Source organism: Erpetoichthys calabaricus, chromosome 14 (genome assembly GCF_900747795.2).
Source record: "Erpetoichthys calabaricus chromosome 14, fErpCal1.3, whole genome shotgun sequence".
Lineage (NCBI taxonomy): Eukaryota > Metazoa > Chordata > Cladistia > Polypteriformes > Polypteridae > Erpetoichthys > Erpetoichthys calabaricus.
This window is the reverse complement of record NC_041407.2, coordinates 20,267,682-20,280,423: the sequence shown is the minus strand read 5'-3', so window position 1 is coordinate 20,280,423 and position 12,742 is coordinate 20,267,682. Positions and strand designations below refer to the sequence as shown.

At 41.5% G+C, this 12,742-nt stretch overlaps 1 protein-coding gene across 1 annotated transcript in view; it reads left to right on the top strand.

The window, feature by feature from the left end:
• Positions 1-10,242, top strand: part of stx8 (syntaxin 8) — a 164,454-nt gene extending 154,212 nt beyond the window's left edge. The window contains exon 8 of the mRNA XM_028818637.2: positions 9,640-10,242. Within this exon, the coding sequence (XP_028674470.1) occupies positions 9,640-9,707 (68 nt within the window). The 3' untranslated portion in view covers positions 9,708-10,242. The remainder of the gene's footprint in view (positions 1-9,639) is intronic.
• The last annotated feature ends 2,500 nt before the right edge of the window (positions 10,243-12,742 follow it).

The window sequence follows — 12,742 nt, the reverse complement described above, 5'->3', positions numbered from 1 at the left end:
AGTGTGGGGTACAACAAGATTGCCAGAATCAGAGGACCTTAGTGGGCGGGCAGGCACATAGTGATGGAGGAGGTCACTGATGTAGTTTGGTGCGAGGTTATTTAAAGCTTTGTAGGTTATTAGTAGGATTTTATATTCGATTCTGTAAGACACAGGGAGCCAGTGAAGACGGAGCAGGATGGGTGTTATGTGCTCGCTTCTGCTGGTTCAAGTAAGGACTCTTGCAGCTGAGTTTTGAATAAGCTGGAGCTGTGATATAAGATTAGAAGGGGCACCTGCCAGTAGGGAATTACAATAATCGATGCGGGATGTGATAAAAGCATGGACAAGTTTCTCAGCATTAGAGAAGGAGAGGAAGGAGCGAACACGGGATATGTTACGGAGGTGAAAGTAAGAAAGTTTCTTAATGTGATTTATGTGGGCGGAATAAGAGAGGGAGGAATCAAAAATGACACCAAGATTTTTTACAGTAGAGGCAGGTCTGATGAGATCACCGCCAAGATAGACTGGGAAGGAGCTCATTTTATTAAGTTGCATTTTAGTCCCAATTTGCAAGAGTTCAGTTTTATGGCAATTTAATTTTAAAGAGTTCTGCTCCATCCAGGTTTTAATTTCACTAAGGCAGGTTGTGAGCTGAGAAAGCTCTGATGAAGTTCCACTTTTAACATTGAAGTAGAGTTGAGTATCATCTGTATAAAAATGATAACCCAGTCCATAGCTACGGATAATATGGCCAAGGGGAAGCATGTAAATACAGGATCTATCAGGGATGGGGCTCAGGCGATGAATTGTGCTGATTGGTTGATCACAAGCACTGGTGGCATCTAATAAATCTGTTCATGGTTTGGACTTTGGAGAATTATTGGTGAAGATGGACACTCACAGTTTGTACCTCTCAGCTTCACTTGTGCACTACATTGATTCAATAATTTCTCCCATGAAGACGTGATCAGTTCAAAGCATTAAACTGTGTCCCAGGAACTCTTTATCATGCAGCACTTTGCAGCATATCACTCGTCATAGCTGCTTCTCTTGTGACACACATGTACTGCATCAAAGCAATAAACTTCCTCTTGAAGTGGTGATCTCTTCAAAGTAAAATGGTGCAGTGGTCCCCAGGAACTTCCAGTTGTGACACACTTCGCACCACATCACTCTTCTTTGCATGTCACACATTTTGCATGAAGGTGACAATTCCTGTTGTGCAGTGGGAACATACACATGAAAGTGGCCGGAGACTACAAGTTGCCCCTGAAAACAAAGTTCCCGTGGTAGGAAAAACACCTGTTATTAATTGCCAATATATTCAGATGCGGATAGCAGAGCAAAATCACCGTAAAAAGTCATTTAAAAAGAAAATGAAACAGAATTAAAGCTATAGCAAAAAGTTTTCATTCCTTGGATGGATAGATGGATGGCTTACAATCCATTCAAACAGGCAGACACTCTTTCATATGTCTATCTATCTATCTATCTATCTATCTATCTATCTATCTATCTATCTATCTATCTATCTATCTATCTATCTATCTATCTATCTATCTATCGATCGTATCTGTTTTATAGTGCAGTTCATATCTGTTTCTCAATTAGTCTCATGCGACTGAAAGATAAGAACATGAAACAGGTCAGATAAGTAAATTATGACATCCGTTAGATGTAAAGTGCCTTACTGATTGTGAAATTTGTTTGAACAAAAATCTGCAGCCCCAGGACTGAATTACAAAAAACCTAAAAGTGTGAGAATATTCATGAGTAATGTGTCCCTCCTTCACAGTAGTCGCAGTGCAACCAAGTTACCAGTAGGTGTCACTTGTTCACATCTGCTGAATTAGAATAAGATAAGTAAGAGAGACATCTGACAAAAGATAACACAGCATTAGAACAAAATACTCCCATCCCCGAATAATTCAGTTCCAGATTGTAGTGGCCAGGGCCTGTCCCTCCAGTACTGGTTTGAAAGCAAGAGCCAACCCTGCCCATTGCAGACACCCACAGTGGGCCAATTCAAAATTGCCAGTTAAACTGGAATGCAGGAGGAAGCTCAATATATTTTGAAAAAGCTGACTTGCTTTCTAAAGCTGCTAGAAAGATCTCAGCCACAGTGTGCTTAATGTCCTTGAAACATAAACAGCCGATATATCAGGAACAGGTGTTAAAATAAAATTGCAGATGAAAAAAATGCTTTATAGCCTACAATTATGTAATGATCTTTCAGTCAATTGAAGCCATTTGCTAGATTTATTTTTTAAATAGTGTACTTTCACAAACATCTGTGTTAATCATCAAGGTACACCAGCAGCAGCAAGACTGGATTATGTAAGTACAGCGTACATGAAACTGGATAGTTTTATAAGTTTCAGTAAAGCATATAAAATGAATAATGATAAAATGGAAAATACAGTATTGGGATTGGTTTTGAGTGACGATTTTGTGAATGATGACTAACTTGACGTCTGTTGATTATGGTGATGAACTTGATGCTCAACATTTGTCCTGGTTACAGAGGAGTGTGCGACGTGCTGCCAAGAGAGAGACCCAGCGGTGGCACAAGAGTTCTCTTGGCAGTCAGCAGCCTTGTTGGCGGCTGGCTTAACGGGGTGTCTCCTTTAGTGAAGTGGAAGACGAGGCTGCTGTTTCATCCCAAGATTCTGAGTTTGTGTTTCAGCCATACAATCTCAGAGAGGATAGCAGTATGGGAAAAGGGTCAGAGATACTGATGAGCAAATTCGTCACCTGTCACCGTGAGGACAGTGTGAAAGACCGTAAAGAGTTCCATACAACAATGCATTGAATTGAACTAAGTTGAGCTTGATGTTCAACATTTCTTTAGATTATGAGGATGAACCTGATGTTCAGTATTGCCATTGTTAGTGTGTAAGGATGGTGTGAATAATGACAAACTTGATATTCAGTATTGCTGTTGGTTATACATGATGTTCAGTGTCAATGCTGGTCATGAAGACAATGAGCATGATAAAATTTTGGTGTTCAACCTCACTATTAGTTATGAGGTAATGAGGGTGAACTTGAAGTTCAGTGTCGCTGTTGATTAAGTGTGCTTTACCTTTATTTTATTGATTTAATGTTTTCTGTATCCTATCAGAGTCATCCTACCTTTGGTTAACGGTGTGTCAGTAGTAGACATTTTGTAGTCTTACGAACGGTGTTATTTCAATACGAAATACATTTGGTCATTCGAGTTATACTATGCCATAGTGTGGCTCAGGCTTGTAGGTGTGAGTATGTACTGCTGTATTGCCTTGCAGCCCTGGAGTGTTTTAATATGGAGAATGGCGGAATGCAAATTCATATACAAATGTGATCTTCTCAGCCGGTATCCTCCTTGATGATCCACAGGTTTTTAAGCAGAGCATCTGTACCCACAGAGTATAAAGGAGCCTTAGTTGAACAGAGAAAGAAAAGAAGTTTCAGAAAGAGTAATGAAGGAAGAAAGAAAAGAGTTTGAAAAAGGAAGGAGATGGGAGATAAGAAAAAGGATGATAGTGAAAGAGCGGAGATTAGGAGTACAAGCCGGTGAGGTGGATAAGAGGCATGGTGGTCAGAAGGAGGCCCTACAGAGAGTAAGAGGAATAGCCTCCAGAGGAAGGGTCAGCCCTGCTGAGCATCTGGGAAGCAGGAGCGGCTGATTGGCTTTGAGGGATCGTCATTCGGATATCAAAAGGATGGTGTTTTGGACCATGGAACTGAGCTTTAGCATCTCGGCAGTGACCAGCTGAGGTGGCTGGGATGAAAGCTGTTTTAATGGATGACTGGGAACAGAAACAACACCTGATTTTAACTCTTTGATTTTAGACTCAATTTTACCCTTTTAATGGATTTAATTACTTAATTCATTGGTTATTATGAAAAAAGAAGAGCGCTGGTTTTTATTGGAGTATTTAATGGATTGTTTATTCATTGAAGAACTGGCACTGCACTGCTGTTAGATTGTTTGAACAAACTGCACGGTGCAATTTTGTAGCACCTATCTTGTTGTTTGAGTCCTCGTTGCACTAGTCCATGTCATTCACGGCTATCGAAGACCTGGGAAAAGGAAGATGATAAGCTGCGTGTAAATCCCAGACATTATACATGGGGTGCTATATAGAGCACAACTGGTTCTGATTATTTATAGGCTAGTATCAAGTATGGTGGGATAAGATAGCATCAGCCTCCCATTTTAAATACCCCAGAGACGGAGTATGCCATTCTAACCCTTACCCTTATTCTGCATAGCGGTGGCCAGTCTGAACTGTGGCAGCTGCTTTCCGTAGACTGGCATCGAATCCCTTCATATAAACAGTGTACTGGCCGGGCACATAATCCTATTAGGCTTACACTCCTACAGGTGGCATGTGCCTTCCTATTGGATGGGATGTGGCAACTCTGAGCATGCTCTGGGTGTTGACATCCCTCATGCTAGATGTTGTTGCACTGTAGAGCTCAAGGTGTGGGCATCCTTAGAGGTCCCGCAGAAGGGATGTGCAGAAAGCCCCCGATTTGCCCATGTGGCGTCCTGGCGTATCCTGCAAACCACTTCCTAGTTTCACCTCTCTCTTTCAATCCAGCCTTGCAGTCACCGAAGCGGGCCGTTTGATGTGAAGTGTTTAGTTTTCTGAGTAATCAAACTAGACCCTCAGCAGTGCCTATTTCACTCCGAGCTGGACAGATGGATTAACTGCGAAGGAATGTATTAATCAGACATTATGGAATTCTGTTTTGAAGTGAAAACTAAACTAAAAGGGCTGCCTGACTCCAGCGCGTATCAAAGCACCGTACTTTGATTAAAAGCAGATGATTTTTTTTTTTGCTTCACTCACTCATTTTTTTTTTTTTTTTTAAATGATCAAATACGCTGTATTACTTTGTTTTTACACACGTTTGCATTACTCCTTTCATCATGAGCGCCGTGCGTGTCTAACTTCTATTATTGCTAATGCACTTTTATTTTTGAGCTGAGGGTGCAGGTGGCAGCCTTTTTTCCCTCCCTCCTACACTCGGGCGCTGGCGCCCGTGTTCGCCACTTGCCTGTATTAGCAGTTCCCACTCAGCCCTCTTTTGCCTGCCCCAGGATGCACTGCTGTAGAGCTGATGGCTTCACCAGCCGCCTTTTGACACAAATTCAAGGGGGAGAGTTGTCAAAACAAGACACATTTATGACGGCACTCTCCACTGCCATTCGAAACCGCCAGGCCCCGTACCCCCCCGTTGTTTCCCAGGGGTTTCGGGCCACAGAATGCCTGGATATTTTACAGTAAATATTGGCTTGTTATAAAACATGCATTTAACACAAGGCTTGACAGCTAACAGGGACTTCTTTGTTTGATCCTGCTGCTTTAGTTTGTGTTCTTGTGGAGATGAAATGATGGCAGCTGTTTCTTCCATTCTTTCACTTTACTGAAGGGTGGATCCACTGCTTGTTTAATTTAGCGTAGAGCCCTTGGTCCCAGCCAGTGAGGCAAGGTTTTCCCTCTCTTAACGACTGTAAACGTAGCCCCACTGTTATATCCTCTTATATCCAGGATGCTAGAAAAATTCTGAGCTGTCAGCGTGACCCTCCCTGTTTGTGAGTTACCCCCCCTCTGGTGTGGTCGGCTTTTAAATAACATCCCAGGAGATGGGTTTGCAGTATGACCTAGACTAGTGGAAGACGGTAAAGGAAAGGTCAGTTCCAGCCCCCTGTAACCCACCCGAAACCCCCCCCCACCCAATTCTCTTCTCTGAAGGAAGGAAGATTCGAAAGCCCTGAGATATTGATAATTTGTGCCCTTTGACATGAAACGTTCATGTATCTGCATAGACGAATGCATATCCTCGGTTTCATTTTTGTTTCCACGTCATGGAGCAAAGTCATAAGTGGAATCCCTCTGGGATCGCTGCATGGACTGTTAGTAAGTTTTATTAATTTTCATATAGTTAATAAAAGTTAAAATTAGAACAACAGCAAATATGAGAACTCATATCTGGGGACTCACTTATAATATCATACATAGAAAGATCCTAAGTTTGAATGTACGATTATTTTTTGAAAAGTTCCTACTAACAAGTTCTAAAAATACTAGCTATGTTACCTGTCGAAGATGGATAATAGAATAAGTTTAAAAAATACTTGATATTTAATATCTCTTGCCTAACGTGTACTCTCAGCATTTCTCCTACAGCTTTTTTCAGTATCTTTGGGTGTCTGAATCTCTCTTGACTGGCACTTCTTCCCTCGGTTGTGTTCTTGTAACGGATGCTTCTCAGACTCTGCTCGAAGGGACTAGGCACATAAAGATACATTGGCATTTTATTATATTGGTAGTTTCATATGCACAAATATATGTGTTCCTTAATGCTTCACAATCCTGGACTGTTTATAAACCACAAAACATCTTAAACTCATACACATACAAACGAGGACGTTACCTTCGCCCAAAGAACGTCCTCACAATCCCTGATATGGGTTGGATATGCCATATAAACAATTCGACCTTCTACTTGGATCAAATGTTAATCAGACTTTGATCTCATAACTTGGGGGAACTGATCAACAGTGGAGACATGGAAATGGTAGTCTTCATGACAGCAGGTAAGTTTGGATCTAGAGTAGACTGAAATACCCTCCCAAACTCTCTTCAGGGTCTCTGTTGCAAGAAACCCAATCAAAATGAAAAATTGCATCTCCACTGGAACTGGGTGCAATGTAAATGCCAGTAGATGTCAATGAGAATGACTCCTCGTAGGCGACATTACGAGTGAGAAAGTCTAATTGACCTCGAGAAACACGCTTTCTGCAAAACGGCACTTGACTTCTGAAAACCACTCAATCCTAGAGTTTTTTCAACTTCTGAAAATGCTTGCTCTTTGCAAAGTCTGAGTAACTTCTAAAAACATGCTTTCTGCAAAGTCTGCCTGACCCCTGAAACTGTGCTTTCTATGTCTGACTAACCTCTGAAAATACTCTATGCAAAAATCTGAATGAACTCTAAATATGTGCAGTCTACATAGTTTGAATGACCTCTGAAGAAGTACTCGCTGCGAAAGTCTCATTGATCTGCAGAGCCTTCTAATCAACCTCAAAAACGCACATTCTGTAAAACAATACAAGACTTCTGAAAACCACTCTCTCTGTAAAGTCTAACTGACATCTGAAAATGTGCCATGTGCAAAGTATGACTGACCTCAAGAACATACTGTGTGTACAGTCTGGCCAAACTCTAGAATAAAACATGTTTTCTGCGAAAGTGTAGTCTGTCGGGTAGAATTCTCGAGTAGTCTAATCAAACCTAAATGTACTTTTGGTGAAACAGTAGTTGATTTCTAAAAATCACTCTCTTCCTAAAGTGTACAATTTCTCTGAAAACTTGCTCTCTGTAAAGTGTGACCGACCCTTGAAAATGTGCTATCTGCCAAGTCTGACTGACTTGTGAAAACGAGTGTTCTAGAAAAGTCTAAATGATCTGTTGAGTCCTCTGGTAGAGCAGATGTAGCCCTAGCTCATTACTTTTTAAAGACGTCTGTTCTTATACAGTGAACACATGGGCATAATTGGTGATTAACAGCACCCGACCAGTGAGGAGAATGTCACATTTTAATTAAGTAATATTAGAAATAATGAGACAGAAACTGTGGGTGTGTCCTTTTCTTGTCTGCAGCAAAGTCACTGCAGTGCATGTATTTGTTTTTATAAAAATTGAATTTAGTGGTTTGTCTTCTGCTTAGTTCTAATGCATTGCTCTTCTGGTGGGCAATTTCAATATGTAAGTGTAATTTACATTTTACTTGTCTGTTTTGTCCTTCTGTTTTCAAACTTAATGTTCGCTCGGTCTAATGTGCTTTTTTATTTGTTTATTTCTTGTAAATCTCATACCTTCATCAGTAGGTCCCTGATAGGAAGTTGTGCACATATAAGAACATTTTCACGTCAACTTCAAGTTTCATAAGTCCCAGTTTGTATGTTGAGTTTCATGTATGATCAAATCCTTGGAATTTAGGGTTAATCTGTTTGTACGATCTATTTGTAGTGTCAAGATTTAGTAATATTGGTAAATCTGAAGCTGCAAAGCCTTTGTCGATTTTCGTAAAGCATTCGACTTCCTGATGGTTTGCGGGGAGCGGGCGGGGGGGTTGGCAAGGTGATTGGGTCATGAGGTCACTGGAAAGGGGTGTGTGGCACTCCCGATATCTATGCTAAAGGACGAAGGTCCAAGTCTTTAGAGTCCTGGTGCTTCCTGTCTTGCTATATGGTTGCGAGACATGGATGCTATCCAGTGACCTGAGACGAAGACTAGACTCCTTTGGTACTGTGTCTCTCCGGAAAATTCTTGGGTACTGTTGGTTTGACTTTATGTCAAATGAGCGGTTGCTCATGGAGTCCCAAATGAGGCACATTACCTGCATTGTGAGGGAGCGTCAGTTACGGCACTACGGCCATGTGGTGCATTTCCCTAAGGGTGATCCGGTTCATAAGATCCTCATTGCTGGGGACCTGAGTGGCTGGACCAGGCCAAGGGGTCACCCACGTAACACCTGGCTGTGGCAGATAGAGGGTCATTTCCAGAGGGTGGGACTGGACCGCGTGTTTACCTGCAGGGTTGCCAACCAGGATCCTGAGTTGTTTCGTCATGTAATGAGTGCAGCAATGCACTGTACCAGAGCATGCTCCCCAACTTGACTTGACTTGGTAAATCTAAACACTCAAACCTCCCAGAGGGTACCACATTCTCCAATCTAACATTAGATCGGAGGTTAGGATCCCCCTGGGAGTTTCGAGTGTTTAGATTTACTAACATTAGATCAGAGAAAGGGTTTCCTCCTGGATGTTTAGTGTGTCTAGGTTTACTAACATTGGATTGGAGAGAGGATATCCCTGGAAGTTTTGAGTGTCTGGGTTTACTAACATTTGATCGAAGAGCATGGCCTGGAAGTTTGGATCCCGCTTGGAGTTTTGTACGTCTAGACAGGACATTTTGTAATTTTTCATTCAAAATTTTATATGAAAAGTGTTCAAATGACTAAACAAAAAGTAGCCTAGAAGTTCACTAATTTTCACCGGTTGGTAAAAAAATATTGTAATGGTTTGCAGACTGGCGGTTGGAAAACAGCACTGTATAGGATTTTTACCTAACAAAGGATGAGGTTATTTCAATTTGCTTTTCCCTAAAAGTAGTGAATATTTCATATATGCCCTTTTTACAACCACCTGCCTGACAGCGAACACGCAAGATTGACAAACAGCCGCCTTGCTGATTCCTAAAGTTGTACTTTCTGCCACACTGTTTGGTCAACTATTCCACATGTTTGTGGTTCTCTGTGTGAAGAAAACTTCCTATCATTTGTGTGAAATGTACCTATTTACTTTTCTGTTCCTTGTTTCTTTAAGAACTTAATTTGAAATAATAAAAAGTTTGAGTCATGTCATCTCTTGAACGCCGCTTGCTACTTCAGTCACCTCTCACAGCTCATACATCTCAGACTGAAAATTGACCCAGTTGCTCTTCTTGGGACTTTCTCTAGCGCTGCTAGGTCTTTTTTGCATTATAGAAACCAAGACTGCATGTGGTACTCCAGGAGTGTTCCTTAACATGTGCATTTTTGTGGTCGTCATCTAACTTACCTTCCATTTGATTTCCTTGTTTCTGCTCCTCTTTTCAGGAATGCTGGTTGTCATCATTCTGCTGTTGATCGCCATTGTCGTGGTGGCAGTGTGGCCAACCAGCTAGACGTTTTTTTTAGGATGCATCCTTTGCCTGGCTTGCCTGGACTGAAGATACGGTGCGTATGCCAGCACTTCTCCTCCTCCTCCAACTTTCTAATTTGCAAATGAATCCTCCATCTTTGAAAAGGAGGGTACAACTTTCAAAAACAAATTGAAGAATGAAAACCCAACCGGTGTGTCCAGTGCATCTTGGAGAATTGCAAGAGAAGCCCTCTGATTCTCTTTGGGTTTATCTTCAATTTTTGGATGTGACCCTTCATGAACTTCCATATGGGGATCAACATCAGCCTCATTTTTGCAAATATAAGGTGATATTAGTGACTTTTCGGATGTTGGGGAATACACAGCATCTCATGGCTGAAAGGAGGAGGTGGATCAAAGTGGAAAATGTAACGAATTGTACTGGTTACAGAATTTAAGCCAAATGATGATGTGGACATGCAGTGTTTTTTTATTACTTACAGGTTCACTTAGCCATTCTGTGGGGGTATTCATGAATGACATTTGTCTAACTGGTAATAAATTAAGGCCTAACAGAAGGAATGGTATATTTGCAATGCTCTTTTGTACATTTTGAGGGTGTGACCATGGTGTATTGTGATACTGATGGGACTTCTTCTAAAAGTGTTCTAACATGGTGGTCATGTTCCATTCTAGAACCCCACCCCATAGTAGCCATGACTGCTTGCTTCCCTTCACCTGCTCTTTTAAATGTACTTGAAGGTGTCAGGGACTGCATGGTGGCACAGTGGGTTTCCTCAACTCGCATCACAAAACACGTGTGTCCAGTATGGGTGTTTGCATCAGTAGGGTCATTTGTGGATTGTTCCCACTTTGTGCCATGCTGTCATGAACTGGAAGGGCAGGTTAAAAAGTAAATGGATGGATTTAGGGCCCACTTACTGAGTTGTCTGTAGTAATACTAGAAGTATCGAATGGTGTAGAACATTAAGACAGTTTTGATAAGAATTGACCATTCGGCCAAACTTGCCAATCCTGTTAACTTAATCCCTTCAAACAAACAAAAAAAAAAAAAAACAAACTTAAGTTTTGAATGTCCCTAAAGTCTTGTTATCTACTGCACTACAGCTAGACCTTTTCTAATCTACCACCAATGGGACCTGAGGTGGGCAGCATGAATGAAAATGCCGGATCACAGTAGAATCACCTCTACATATTACGAAAACATGTAAATCAATACAATAAAGGACATGGAAGCATTAAATGAAAAAGCAAGTAAAATTTTAACAAAGTAATGTACTATATTGGAAAGGTACTGAAAAACCCCAAATTATGGTACCAGCATTTTGGTATTTTCGGTACTGGAAGCAACTGTCAGGCTTTCTGGCCCCTTACTAGTTTGATGTACTTTGGACTCGATGCTCCCCACTTCCTCTGCTTTGACGTGATCATGGGGGACCACCACCCCATTGCTTCGATGCAGTGCACCTGGGAGGTGGCAATGAAGAGTGATGCGGTGGTGCTCCACCCCCTTAATTTCTGCATTGTCTGGGTGTCACGTGGGACCCCTCCCCCTTATTGAAGTAATTGTGACTTCACAGGGGGTCCCCCACTCAACCCTTATGGGTTCAATGTGGTGTATGGCATGGCACACCAGGGAGGCAGCCATGAAGAGAGATGTGATGTGAAATGTGGTGCAATTGGGAGTTCATGGAGGACCACCCCACTCCTCCTTATTGCTGATCCAACACTAATGGTGGATTAGTGAAGGAACCAGATTATAGGGTGTGGGATTAGTGAAGGTCTACCTGTACTTGATCCGTGGTTCTCTGTGTGAACAAACTTACCCATAACAAGTTTCCAACTGTGTCCCCATGTTCTTGATGAACTCATTCTAAAATAGCCGGGTGAATCCACTGAACTAATTCTCTTCATAATTTGGCTTCATTAGAGGCTTGTCAGAGCATCACCAGAGAAGTTCCTCAGTACCTGGTGATATCTATGAGTTACAGACTTCAAGCAGCCTTTGCATACAATGGATAGGTGATAAAGTCCTAAATATGATGGTGCATTAAAAATGGGGGGACCATGTACAGAAAAAGCGTGTTGTGACCAGAAATGTATGCAAATGCCCTTAAATGAAAGTCTGCAATGTGCACTTTAATATCAATGTCTGAACTATTTGATTTGTAATTTTAAACTGTGAAGCAGAGGGGGTAAGTCAAGGAAAATGTATATTACAATTAATCCTCTAAACGTTCTTCTATTGTTTGAACCCCTAGACCAACTAACACTAATCTGTATTCCAATGGTGTAGACACATCTTTTGAACAAGGCCAAAATAACTACCTGGTACAGAAAGACCCTTTTTGATATGAGTTTACCTGTGCCAGGGGTGTCCAGCTTGGGTCCTGGAGAACCACAATGAGTCTTTTTGCTTTAACCAGTTCCTTAATTAGAACCTGTTTATTTACCAATAAAGCAGCATACTTGGTGGGCTTAGCTTTATAGATTGTTAAGATTCAGGACCTTCAATTGCCTATTTTAGTTTTAAAATGCTGCATTTTGGTTTTAATTTTGCCCATTTTCTTAAGCACCCATCAGTTAATAATGAAGTGCAAATAACAAAGGAGCCACCAGCTGCCCAGTTGACATGCTTTCCATTTAAACTGGTGCATCATGAAGTATCTGTTAACACAATGAGAGAGAAAGGAAAGACCAAGAGGTACAAATCTGTTACGAGTCATAAAACATTTGGATAAAGTTCTCAGGAAACGAAAAAGGTTTATTTTGGAAGAATGAAAGCACTAACAAGCCACAGATTAAAATACCAAGTCTCGTCATCTGCCAGGCCTTCAAGTTACAAAACTGGTTGGAATGAAAACCTGAAGTCACCACGTCGCCTGCAGGCCCAGAGTTGGGTACCCCTGCTCTAGTGGCTCCTGGAAAAACCCCTTCTAATCTACTGTTCAGAAGAATCTTGGAAGCCCTCATCCTTCCATCATCAGAGCTCCTCAGTGCGGCTCGGGCATTTCAGCCATCATGCCCACCGCTCCCCACAGAATGGACAACACAAGA